This window comes from Ceratotherium simum, chromosome 2 (assembly GCF_057802395.1).
Source record: "Ceratotherium simum simum isolate JZ-2026a chromosome 2, ASM5780239v1, whole genome shotgun sequence".
NCBI lineage: Eukaryota > Metazoa > Chordata > Mammalia > Perissodactyla > Rhinocerotidae > Ceratotherium > Ceratotherium simum.
In genome coordinates this window covers 41,853,898-41,866,757 of record NC_141901.1, presented here as the reverse complement: position 1 = coordinate 41,866,757, position 12,860 = coordinate 41,853,898, and the positions used below count along the sequence as shown (strand labels likewise).

The following is a 12,860-nucleotide window of genomic DNA, read 5'->3' as shown; positions in this document are numbered from 1 at the left end:
CTACCTTTAGTTAAGGCGCTTGCAATAATAATCAGGAGATGCACACAGTGCCGGGAGGCTGGGGGAGGGGAGGAAGGGATTCTCAGCAATGTGAACCCTTGAAAGGAGTGACTCAGCGAGAAAAGTCACATTTGTTAGAATAATGCCTCCAGGGTTCCTCACTGTGGCTGACCCCAGAGTGAGGCAACTGACTTTAATTTGGGTAAAAACACTGACAATGAACAGAGGAAACCTCCCAGTTCCTGCGTACGGAGAGGTATATATTTATGCAGCAGGGTTTTGTGCAAAAGGAGAAGATGAAAGGCATGTGCTGTATTTTTAATGTGGGAGGTGGGTCTCGGTTCCTCCTCATTCGTTTGTTCTTTCCACTTTGATCACACCTCTGTCCACAAGAAACAAAACACTCCCTTCCAAGGAGCTGCTGTAGACCCAGGAGCAAAGAGGGAGCTGGAGACCACACCCCAGGGGAAGACAGCAAGGGGGCTGAGGGGCCCTGCCTGCCCCACTTGGCTTTGCAGAGTAGAAGCCAGGAGACTGGAAGGAAGGCCCCAGGGAATTGGTGGCTATGGGCCGCTGGCGGATGGGCACAGCCCCGTGCTGAGAGGGAGAATGGCTGGTATTTAAAAATAACAGAGGCTCCCAGCAGGGCCCATCTACCTATTGGCAGCCGGGCTCTATGCTGGTTCTGAGGCACAAAGCCCACGCCCCGGGAGCGGCTGGAAGACAGGAAAGCTTTGGCCTTCGGGCGGCATTTCATTTCTTTCTGGAAGGAAGAATCGTTCCCTGGTTTCCTGGTGACAGCTGGAGCTGTGCCAGACAGACTCCTACTAACCCAGGGGAGGTGTTTGTTCTAAGGCCGTACACTTACCCATGATTTATCCCCACCCTGGCGCTAAGCCTTTTGTCATTAACTGCTGTTTCAGGCCCTGCCTGCTAATGTGCACCTGCGCAGGATTGTAGTCGCAAAGGGGAGAGGACTGTGTCTGGTCGTGAAATGGCAGCACGGGGCCCCTCCTGCTCAGCGGGCCCACTGCCTGAGGCCTCTGACCATGGGGCCTCCTCTGCTCTGAGTGGCCCATGTCTGGCTACCTTGTCACCGAGATCAGTCCAGGAGGCCACCAGGCTGTGGTGGGGCGGGAGTGGGGCAGCTCCCACCCCTGGTGAGGAGTTAACCCTCTTTCCACTGCAGAACAGACTCATTTCCCTTTCAGAAGGAGGGTCTTTTCTCCTTCCAAGAGAAGTGGGGGTGATGAATGAAAGCTGAGGGGGCCCTGAAAGGAAGAATATTCACAGGAGCATGATGGGGGTGCAAGGAGAGGTCCCCTGGGAGGGCTGTAGTGACCAACCATGGAGACCTGGAACCAAGCTGCAGCCATCCTGCCCACCTCACACCCCACCACCAACCCCAGCATTACCCAGGCTTACATGTATGCTGTCTTGTTTGAGCCTCAGTCTCCCCTTCTGAAAAGGGGACACTGTGTGTTCACTCTGTGTTCTAGGATCTAGGAAGGAGGTCAAAGACTAGTGGTTGCCTGTCCTGGACCTAAGGAGCAGCAAGGCCAACCGGCCAGTGAAGGAGCGGTGGAGGCTGGGATGCCGAGGACTCCGCCAGCACTGATGGGGTGTGCAGCTTCTCATTGCTAACAAAGCACATGAACATGAAGCATTGTGATTGGTCCTCATCAACAGCCAGTGAGGAGGGCAGGGCAGGCCTTCCACCTCCACCTTATTCTCAAGAATGCTGAGGTCCAACAGGCTAAGTGCCCTGCCCAGGGTCCACAGTGAGTGTCGGCAGTGGGAATTCAGACTCCGCTTCTGACTCCCAACCCACGTCCCTCCCATACACTACGCTACGATGACCATGATGGGCAAGAGAGTGTGTTGGGGTGGGGGTGGCAGAACGATGGGTGGGATGCAGCACAGCTGCTGGGCACCTGGGCAGAGACGGGGATGAAGTCACATCTAGCTGGGACAGCAGCGTTGGGAGGACCTGGCACTCAGAGGCCAGCACTTCAACATGCAGATGTGGATGCCGAAGTCTGGGGAAGGCAAGAGCTGGCCCAGGGCCACGTCGCCAAACCGGGACCCAAGCCCGTGGCCAATCCAGTCCAGGACACAGGTCTCCTGTGATCAGTGCAGTGCTCTTTCCCCAGTCCCTGCCTCTGTGAGTTCCAGTGACACTTTATCAGACGTGGTCCCAAGGTCTGTGGGGCCCAGGGGACAGGAAGGAAGACAGTTGAGTGCAAGCCCTGATGCTTACTGGGGGTGAGCAAACTGGGCAGTCAGGCAGTGGTGGGTGGGACTGGAGGGTCAGACCCACAGCCAGCTTCGCCCGGCCCATTTTTGGGGCGCTATGAAGAGACCATTAACTGTCAGGAACCAGGACCTTATTTCTACCTTAGAAAAGGAAAGTAAAAAGTGAGAAGCCATTGCAGATCTCACATCTGCCTTTCTCTGTGCGGGGACAGGCATGCTGGCCTGTTAACTAGCAGCTGGCCCCACTCCCTGACTAGGAAGGCCTCTGTGTGCTCGCAGTAAAGGGCGCTGCTCCTTGCAACATTCTGAGGGTAGGGAACGGTAACGGGCAGAGGCAGTACTCACCATGATGCCAGTGAGGAGACAGACACCTTTCCCACAGTATGTGTGGGGCACCATATCCCCATAACCAATGGAAAGGAATGTGATGGAGATAAGCCACATGGCACCCAGAAAGTTACTAGTTACGTCCTGCTGGTCATGGTACCTGCCAAGGGGAAGAGAGGAGTTAGTCAATGGAACTGCCATTCCCAGGAGTAAAGGCTGTGGGCAAACCTGGATGGAGGAGGAAATGCCATATTTTGCTGAGAAGGAGACAGCAGTGATGGTGGCATGCAGATCTCTGTAGGCGATTAAAGGGGCTTGACTCTGCCCACCCATGTCCTGCGCACAGCTCCCTGTCCCCACAACCCCCTACCACGAGCTTGGTCCCAGAGGTAAAGTATTTTGTCATGATTTGTACCATATTGTAGATGTCCTTTTGGTGTTGGTAAAATAGCTTTGCGTGAAATCATGCAGTAATAAAATTTAGATTCTCCCTTCCAAGCTGACAGTCTAAATGTATGTGGATGTGATTAATCTGAAATCACAAGCTCCTGAACAGGAAAAATGTCAAAAAAAAATCACCAAACACATTTAGCAATTTCCCGTGAGAAGGTTGATGGATCCCAAAGACTGGCACCTCCTGAGCGTCTGGAGGGAGGCTGCGGAGGCCGGGGCGCTCTTGGAGTGGTTCCCAGGGGAGGCTCCAGGTTCTGGTCTCTGCAGAGGGATGGCCTTCTCTTCTGAGCTGGATGGAGGCTCGTAACTGCCCCACCCTGGGAGGAACCAGCTGGAAACGAATTGCCACTGTTCCCTCTGCCGGATCCTCATTCCACCCCGTCCTTTTCCTCCCTCCCTCAACCCCAAACACCAAGGCCACTATGTGCCAGGCTCTGTGCCAAGTATTGAAATACAAAGGTGAGCGGGACACAGCCCCTACCCTCAGGGCTCTCAGCCCAGGGGAGGGGTCCGGCGAGAATGCAGACATTTGCAGAAGGGTTGATAAGTGGGTAGATAAGGCACCTCAGGGATGGGGCAGGGGGGTGGGGGGGCCATGACCTTGACCCAGACACAGGAGGGTTTTCTAGGGAGGCCAGGGGGAAGGGTGTTCCAGGCAGAGGGAACGCCCTTATGAAAGCCCTGGGCCTGACTTGAGTGCAGCACATGCTGTACCTGACGTGGCAGGGAAGGTGAGGGTGGGTCCCTTCTCAAAAAGTTCTCTAACAGGATCAGCCTGAATGACACACAAGGGACTCTGCATTTTATCCTGATAAAATCTCCCCGTCAGCCTCTGGGAGGCCACTGATGGGAAAGGTGAAATGGGGCCAGGGAGCCCAAACCATCCTGGTAGGATGCAGCAGAAAGCCATTTAGGAACCTTAATCCACAGAATTGAGTTACCAATGAGGCTTACATGAATTAACTCACACGACGTACTTGGGACGGGGTCTGGGACAAGGAGGCCCCCAGGAAGTATTAGCCACTATCATCAGTGCTCTCCACGCCCCCACAGGGTCTGGTGCCCAGTGGGCAATTGGCAATGCTGCTTTTCCTCCCCTTAACCCCCTAGGTCAGGTATGCAGGGAAGGCTGCAGACAGGTGCATCTGGAGATGGGTCTGCAAGGAGGCAGGAGCTCTGCTGGTCAGAAGGAGGTGGAGGGCACGTGAGTCGGGGAACACCAAGGGTGCAGTAGACGGAGACCATTTGTAGACTCTTACTGCATTTGTGGGAGTCACACAGCACAACCTGGCATTTTGTAGACAAACACTCTAATTCTCACAACATCCTGTAAAGTATTTTACAGGTAAGCCACTGGAAGCACAGAGACATTGAGTGACTTGCCCGAGAACACACAGGAAGTAACCCAACCAAAGCCCATGCTCCTTTCACTGGGTATCAGAGAGGCAAGAGCGACTGCTGTGTGTCATGGGCAATGGTGAGGGAGTTTTAGCAGAAGAGGGCACTTGGGGTCCAGTAGCAGGCAATGAGGTGGCTTCGGAGACCTGGGGTCTGATTTTGGAAGGCCTTGAATTCCAGGATAAGAGGTTTGGACTTGGTCTTAGAGGCCTTGGAAGGGATTCTAGGTTCTTGAGCAGAGAATGACAGATGACAAGGCCTGCTGGGAAGAGTAGTCTGCAGGTGGTAAGCAGGATGTTTTAAAAGATGGAACACTGAGGTGGGGTAGCCAGGTGGGAAGCAGGTGTGCAAAGACAGGAGGGAGGTGCAGGCGGCAGCCTTCATCGCCCACCCAAGCCTGGCCCTAGCAGATCCCAGGGAGCACATCATCGGTGGGCTGTCCAGCTCCAACTTCAGTCCTCTACCAGCAACCAGAGGGGGGTGGCATTAGCCTTTTCATAGCTGTCTGCACAAGGGCATGCATGCCTGGAACTCCAGGGGGACACTGGAAGAGCAGACATCCCCTCCCCAAAGCTCTGCTAATAAGATGCCTTACCTGCCCTCTCCTCCCTGCTTCACCCCAGCAGCAATGAGGGCACCCTAGCTGGCTGCTTCTTCCACTCAGCCTCATTTCCCCAGGGCTGCTCATCTGGCCACATTCGAGTAGCATAGGCTGGTGGTACCCATCTCTGATCCCCAAGATAGAGTGTGCCCTGCCCCTGCCCCAATGCACGAGCCTCCTCCCAGTTCTGACATGGTCTGGGATGGGCAGCTGCCCTCCCCACCCCATTCCCCACAGCCCTGGGGCTCTGCCGGGCCCTCAGGCTGACGCAGTCCCCTCCACTCCTGGCACTGCTGCTCTCCAGCTGGGAGGAATGGTGGCAGACTCTGGCTCTCAGGGCCTGTGCCGAGGTAGTGGTGGAGAAGCCTTCCCTGGAGGGGTGGACTTTGGAGTCTGTGAAGCAGCAAGACTCAGTGACAGATTGAGTGTGGGGGCATGGATGGGGGAACACTCAAAGACAGCTCCATGCCACAAGCCCGCAACATGTAAACAAACGTTAGAGAGTCAGAGCCGGGGTCATCAGTTCATCAGAAAACATTTCCCAAAAGAAGTCTTGAGTCAGGTATGAGGTTGAGTCGGTGGCTAGAGAAGAGGTGAGCCAGTGGTCTTGGGCTCAGCTAATCTGGCTTCAAGCCCCAGTTCCACCTTAAGTAGTTCCATGGCTGTGGGCAAGTGACTTAACCTCTCTGTGACCCAGTTTCCTTATCTGCTGATGGGAAGATTAAGGAAAATAATCCACCAGCAATCCTAGCACAGCACTCTGCCCCGAGGCAGCATGCAACCAGCAATGATCCTTGTTGAGAGGGAGCTGGTGTTATCAGCCTGAGAAACAATCTGTAGAAACATATAGGGGCGGGGATTACAGTGCAGTGGGGAGGGTCCCAACCAGGGGGTGATGAGACGTTCATGAAGATGTCTTGAAGTTGAGGCTAGAGAACTATTTGATACAGGGATGAAAGGAATCTGCTATAAATTCTTGAACAAAGAAAGGACATGAGACACTTGGTATCTGAGAATGATTCTTCTAGCAGCTACATGCAAGACTGATTAAAGAGGGCAGGCCCCAGACAGTGAGAACTGCTATAAAGTTTGCAGGTACCCAAGAAGAACCAATGGAGAGCCTTGAATGCCAAGCCATGGGGGTGTGGATTTAATTTGCAGCCTGTCTTCTGTGTACATTATTGGCTTGCTGTGCACAAGGGTCTCCACGGTCCTCCTTTCCTTGCAAACCTTGAGGCTTAAACTAGTGTTCCCCGGCTGCTCAGCTACCCTCAGGACCATGGACCATCTTGTTCAAATGTGGGTGGACTCCAAGGTAAATAAATTAGAGCTCAAAGTGGAATTAAGTATATACAGCAACAGGGAACCTGTCTCTCTTTTTTAAATTGATGCTTGATTTACTGCTTTATTTTTCTCTCAATTTCCTTTATGTTCTTAAGGGCTTCTTTTTTCATTCACCATGTACAATCCTATTGGTGCTAACTGTGGGTGCTGAGGAGAAGAGAAGCAGATCTTGAGGATGTCATTCATTCATTGTTTGTCAAACTTCACATCTCAAACTTCAGATCTCCCCTCTGGTGGGGGCTATAGAAGATGCCGAGATGAATCCAACATACACCCTACTCTCCTCCATGTCTTGGAGCATCGTCATGGAGATAAGACACGCATGCAACTCACCAAGCAGGAAGTGATGAGCAAGACAGCCAGGCTGGTGATTCAGGACTGTGGGAGTGGAGAGGAGGGAGAAACTGTTTTCAAACCTATTCACAATTTTACAGTGGTTTACACTGCTCACAAATTCACGTACTAATCGCATGTTATTTTTTGCAATAGAGACTTTTTGGAGAAAATAGTTCCATGTTTTTCTTTAAGGGCTAAGGAGGAAAAGGTGTAATTTTTTAAAGATAGATATTAAAAGTTATTAATTTATCATTAGGGTGTGGAGTATGGTATTTTTCACTTTTTAATATTATGAAATAAATGACAGATATGAAAGATTGTACGACTGGGTAAAGATGATGGATTAAATACACATGTTTACTTTTGCTCTCTCCTTAAATCCCTCCACAGCTAACAGTTTTAGTCCCCTGCTTTTAAAAATAAGCAGACAACCAGGAATCCCCAGACATCTGAGGAAAGTTTCTAACATTAAAGACACAAACCAAATCAGTCAATTAAACAAACAAAGAAAAATGACCCTGGATCAAATACAGATCATTCACAGGGAAGAACTCCTGAAAAAAATCCCATAATTAACATTGTAAGAGAGATAAAATAAGATATTGGACCCATGAGACAAGAATGGAATGCTATACCAAAGAAGTCTTTCAGAAGGGCTGGAGGATAAATTGAGGAAGTCTCCCAAAAGGCAGAAGACAGAGAGATGAAAATAAGAGAGAAAATATGAAAAAATTAGTGACTCAGTCTACCAATTCAAATAATAATAGTTTCAGAAAGAGAGAACTGGGAAAAAAGAAGGAGGAGGAGAAGGAGAGAAGTAATCATTAGAGAAATCATTTTAAAAATCTCCCAGAACTGAAGGACACGAGTTTCTAAATCAAGGGTCCACTGTCCCCAGCACAGTGGATGAAAATAGACTCACACCAAGGCACATTATTGTGAAATTTCAGAAGATCAGGGGGAAGGAGAAGATTCATCGGAGCTTCCAGAGAGAGAGAGAGAGAGACTCAGAAATCACAATGACTCTGGATTTTTTCACAGCAACACTAGAAGCTAGAAGGCCATGGAATAAAGACTTCAAAATTCTGAAGGAAAATTATCTGCAATCCAGAATTCCAAATGAGCCAAGGTATTCATTAAGTCCAAAGGTGGATGATAAGCAAAACTCTCAAAGATTTGCCTCCTCTGCAGCCTTTCTCATGAAACTGCAGGAGGGTGTGTGTCACCAAAACCAAGGAGTAAACCAAGAAGGAGGAAGCTCTGGGTTAGAGAAAACTGGAGACCTGCAGAGGAGAGGGGCCCAGGGTGATGGCGTTGGGAGGTCCCTGGATGACGGCCATGCACCAGGCATGCAGGGAAACCAGTCCAGGCTGGAGCAGGTCAGAAGGCCCTGAGAGACATTTCTCCAAGAAGACAAAATTGATAGAAAACCTGATACGCCTGAACATCTTGAGAAGAGATTTAGACAAGTGACAGGATTTGGAATTGAATTAGTGATAAATACATGGAAACTAAGCAAATGAACAAACATGATAATTAACCAGGAAAAACAAAAAGTTCTGCGGAAGGAAAAGTTATCACGCTACAAGGCTCAACTATGAATAGAGTCAAATTAGCATTGACTGAGTAACATAAACACTGATTACTGATCTACCCAGAATTATGATATAATTATGAAGGGAGGAGGGGGCGGGGGACAGGAGGAGTTGGAGCGGAGGAAAAGGAGCTAAATCCTCATCTTCCATAGTGGGAAGTGAACAGAAGATGCCAAAACCAAAGTATCAAGAAGTAGCCATACAACTATGTTATTTGGAGACATGGAGGTAAACTCTAAAATTAATTAGCAAAAGAGGTAAAAGTAGCTACCTCTGCAGACGGGTAAATGGGAAGAGCCGGTGGAGGACAGCAAATTGAACAACTGACTCTAATCGGTATGCATATATAACTTCCATATTATCAAACATAAAACCAAACCTAATAGAAAAAAACAAAAATACACGTAACGTAAAATTATGAACCATAAAAATAAAATAAGCGTCCTGGAACTCACTATCCAACCTGTCCTGTTGAATCTACTGGGGTGTTGTCTCCATTCCCAGGCCCCCACTTCCCACAGAGATAATCCAGCATGCTGAATTTCATGCTTATCATGTCCTTGTTTTTCTTCATGTGCTTCTACATAGGGATGTATACCTAAACAATACACAATTTAGTTTTGCCTGCTTCTGAACTTCATAAAAATGGAATCATACTACAAGAGTGTGGTATGCAGCCTCTGAAATGGCCCACACTGGTCCTGTTTCTCCTGGGGTACTCACATACTCTTGAAATCCCCTCCTTTTGCTGGCTTTAGTAACTTGTTGTTTCTAACAGAGAATATGGCAGAAGTGATGGGCTCTCACTTCTGAGGTCAGATTATGTGGCCTCTGTCTTGGGTGATCTCTACCTGTTCCCTTTCAGATTGCTCCCCCTTGGGAGAAGCCACCTGCAATGCCACGAGGTAACCCCATGGAGGGGTCACATGGTGAGGACCACAGCCTGTCCACAACCACGTGAGAGAGCTGGAAAGCAGAGACCCTTTAAATTGAGCCTTGAGATGAGACAGCAGCCCTGGCCAACAGCTTGACTACAGTCTCATGAGAGACCTTGAGCTAGAGGCCCCCAATGAAGCTGCCCCTGAATTCCTGACCTATAGCAACTGTGAGATAGTAAATGTCTTAAATGTTGTTTTAAGCTAGGTTATGGGGCAATTTGTTCTGCAGCAATAGATAACTAATACAATGAACTCCTCTATGAATTGCTTTTTTCCACTCAACGTGTATGTTGATATATGTGGCTATAGTGTATTTTCATTCCTGTACTGTTTTCATCATATGAATATGTCATAATTTGTTTATTCATTTACCTACTGATGGACATTTAGATGGTTTCCAGTTTTTTCCTTTAATGAACAAAACTACTACAAACACTCTTAATCATAGCTCCCGGTACATTCTGTAAGAGTTTCTCTAGGACACATACCTAACAGTGGATTTTCTGGTTTGTATGGTATGTACAAATTTAACTTCATTAGAAAATGCCAAGTTATTTTCCAAAATGGCAGTACCATTAGGCTTCCACCAGAAGTGGATAAGAGTTCTTGTTGCCCCATGTCCTCATCAACACTTGTCATTATCTGACTTTGATTTTTGCCAAACTAGTGGGTAGATTGGTATCTCATCATGCTTTTACTTTGCATTTCCCTGATAGAAGGTTGAGTATCCTTTCTTATGTTTATTGGTCATTCATGTTTCCTCTTCTGTGAAGGATCATTTATGATTTTTGCCCATTTTTCTATTGGCTTGTTTTTGCCTTATTTTCTTACTGATTCTAAGAGTTCTTTATATTTCTAGATAAGAAGAACTTTGTCAGTTTATGTGTTGCAAATATCTTCTTCCAGTTTGTGCCTGGTCTTTTTATTTTCTTTACAGTATTTTTGATGAATAGAAGTTTTAAATTTTACTGTAGCTGAATTTACCATCCTTTTAATTTATAATTAGTGACTTATATGATTTTTAAAGAAATCCTTCTCTACCTGTAGTTACATGACTTTCTTTTAAATGTTCCTAAATGTTGCCTTTCACATTTAAGTCTTTAATTCAACTGGAATTGATTTTGTGTATGGTGTGAGGTAGGGATATGACTTCATTTTTTTTCACATGGAAAACCAATTATCCCAGGCCCACTTAATGAGTAGTCTGTCCTTTCTCCTGCTGATCTCAATGCTGCCTCTGTCATATAGATTATAAGTGGAAGTGATGCTATTTCTGGGTTTTCTATTCTGTTCCATTGGCCTATTTGTCTAACCCTGGAGTTATATCATAATCCTCTTTGTAGCCTATTCTAGGTACCTTCTCAGAGCCTACCACATAAAAGGTGCTCAGTAAATATCTGTGGAATGTGTGTGGCTGCTTGTTGCCTTTGCTGTTCCCCTGTCAAAGTGCTGCTTGCTTCAGTAACTCAGTGAAGCATGATAACGTGATTTCAGCTGTTCTCTTCAGCAGATAAACTTTTGTCAAAGTGGCTGCCAAATATCTTGGGCTTGGAGTCAGTTCTCACTGTGAATAAGAACTCAGCTTCTTCACAGTAGCTGTCACCTAACTCTTTTCACATGGATCTTAGTGATTTGACAGCTCTAGCCATTTGTCTTGGGTCTGGTTTGTTTGCTGGAAATTTGCAGGAATCGAGCCAAGTGGATTGCTTTGTCTTCACCTTCCAGTCATTCCCCAGCTTCACACTCACACCCCTGCCCCCACTGAGCTGTGGACCCTGTGCTTGCTAAGTTCTCCAATGGAAAGCTCAACAGCATGTACCTGACTTGACCCTTTGGTGGCCTTTGTCCCCGTTGGTGCCACCCTCCTCAGAGCACTGCCCTCTTTTGGCATCTTCAGTAGCTTGCTCCCCTGGTTTCCTCCTGCTATGGCATCCTTCTTGGCTTTTCCTCTGGCCTCTTCTTCAGTGTTGCTGTGCTCCAAGCTTGCCTTGTACACACACTTTTCTTGCTCCTGTCATGCCTGCCACTGTCCTCACTGATCCTTTCTAAATGACCCTAGAAGACCCAGCTCAATTCCCATCTGACCCGCCCAGCCAATGTGAGCTCTGTCTCTCACTCCCACACCACTCAGCATCTGCACTCTCCATCTGCTGCCCCCACATGGTCTTGTGGAGGAGACCAGGCTGTCTGGTGTTGTGGTTGAATGCACAGCCTCGAGGGCCAGACGACCTATGTTTGAATCTGGGTTTTGCCCCTTAGTATCTGCATGACCCTGTCCACACTTTTCCCACTTGTAAAAGGGGATAATACTTGTACCTACTCACACAGAGTTGCCACCTAACCCACACAGAGTTAGAGTTAAATGAGCCAGTATGTCTAAAACAATTAGAACAGTGTCTGGCACATAGTCACACTAAAAAAAGTTGGCGATTGTTGTGCTATTACCATCTTGTGTGTGTAAGTCTAGCCTTGGCATAGCAGAAAGAATGCAGGATCTGGAGCTGAAAGACTGCCTTTCATGCCCTCATGGCTTTGTGACCTTGAACAAATCACTTCACTGTCCCAGGATCTGTTTCCTCTTCAGGGAAGCAGGGTGGAATAATGTCTGCTCTGCTTACTCACGAAGTTGTGGTGGGGAGCGAGTGTGGAGGGCATTGTCAGCCTCGAACCGGTGATACAGAGAGAGGCATGTGACTGCCTCTTGAAGAGCCTCCACCTGGGGCACCTCACCCCTGGGGCTTCATCCTAGTGACAAGGGCAGCCACATGGCACATGGTGGGAGAACGGGCAGCTGACACTGCCATGTAAGAAAACGGTAATTCCTCCAGGTTCTCCTCCCACTAGTCCTTGTCCCACTGCTCTGGGTCCACCACAGCCCCTTCCTTCTGCATGGTGATTGGCAGTTTAACACTCTCATCTCTATCAAATCCTGTCTGCTCCACCTTCTAAATATGTCCAGAATCTGCCCACTCCCCACCACCTTAGCTGCTACCACCTGGTCCAGGCCCTGCTCTCTCACCTGGACCATGGCAGCATCACTAAGTGATCTCCCAGCTTCTGCCTATACCACCTCCACCCACCACCCCACTAACAGCAGCCAGATCGGTCTTTCCAGAAAGGAGGACAGACTATGTTACCTCTCTGCTCAAAAATTCCTGTATCCCTCAGAACAAAAGCCAAAGTCCTCAGGGGGACCTTTAAGGGCCTAAAGAACCCCCCAAACTTCTGGGGCTTCTGACTCCATTTGCCTTGAGCCGCCCCTTCACTTCTCTGCTCCCGCCATCTGGTGTCTGTACAGCTCCTTCCACAGCCCGCTTTACTTCAGTCTCGGAGTTTTGATACCTGCTTTTCCTTCTACCCAGAAGGCTCTCACCCCGATAATTTCAGGCCTTGGCTTAATGTCCGCTTATCAGTAAGGCGTTCCCTGCCCTCTCAGTTTACAATTGCACCACTGCCCCACACCCACCACACCCATCTTCCTCTCGTGTCTCACTTTTCTCCACACACGTATCACTACCTGACATAATATACATTTGGCTTATTTTTGTGTTTATTGACTATCAACCCCCATTAGAATATAAGCTTCATGAGCGAAAGTGCTTTTTCTGCTTT

At 48.4% G+C, this 12,860-nt stretch overlaps 1 protein-coding gene across 2 annotated transcripts in view; it reads right to left on the bottom strand.

Annotated features, from left to right (window-relative positions):
* Positions 1–12,860, bottom strand: part of KCNN3 (potassium calcium-activated channel subfamily N member 3) — a 147,532-nt gene that overhangs the window by 19,140 nt on the left and 115,532 nt on the right. For both annotated transcript variants that reach the window (XM_014791920.2, XM_004436116.3), the window contains exon 4: positions 2,602–2,743. In XM_014791920.2, coding sequence (XP_014647406.1) covers positions 2,602–2,743 — 142 coding nt within the window. The remainder of the gene's footprint in view (positions 1–2,601; positions 2,744–12,860) is intronic.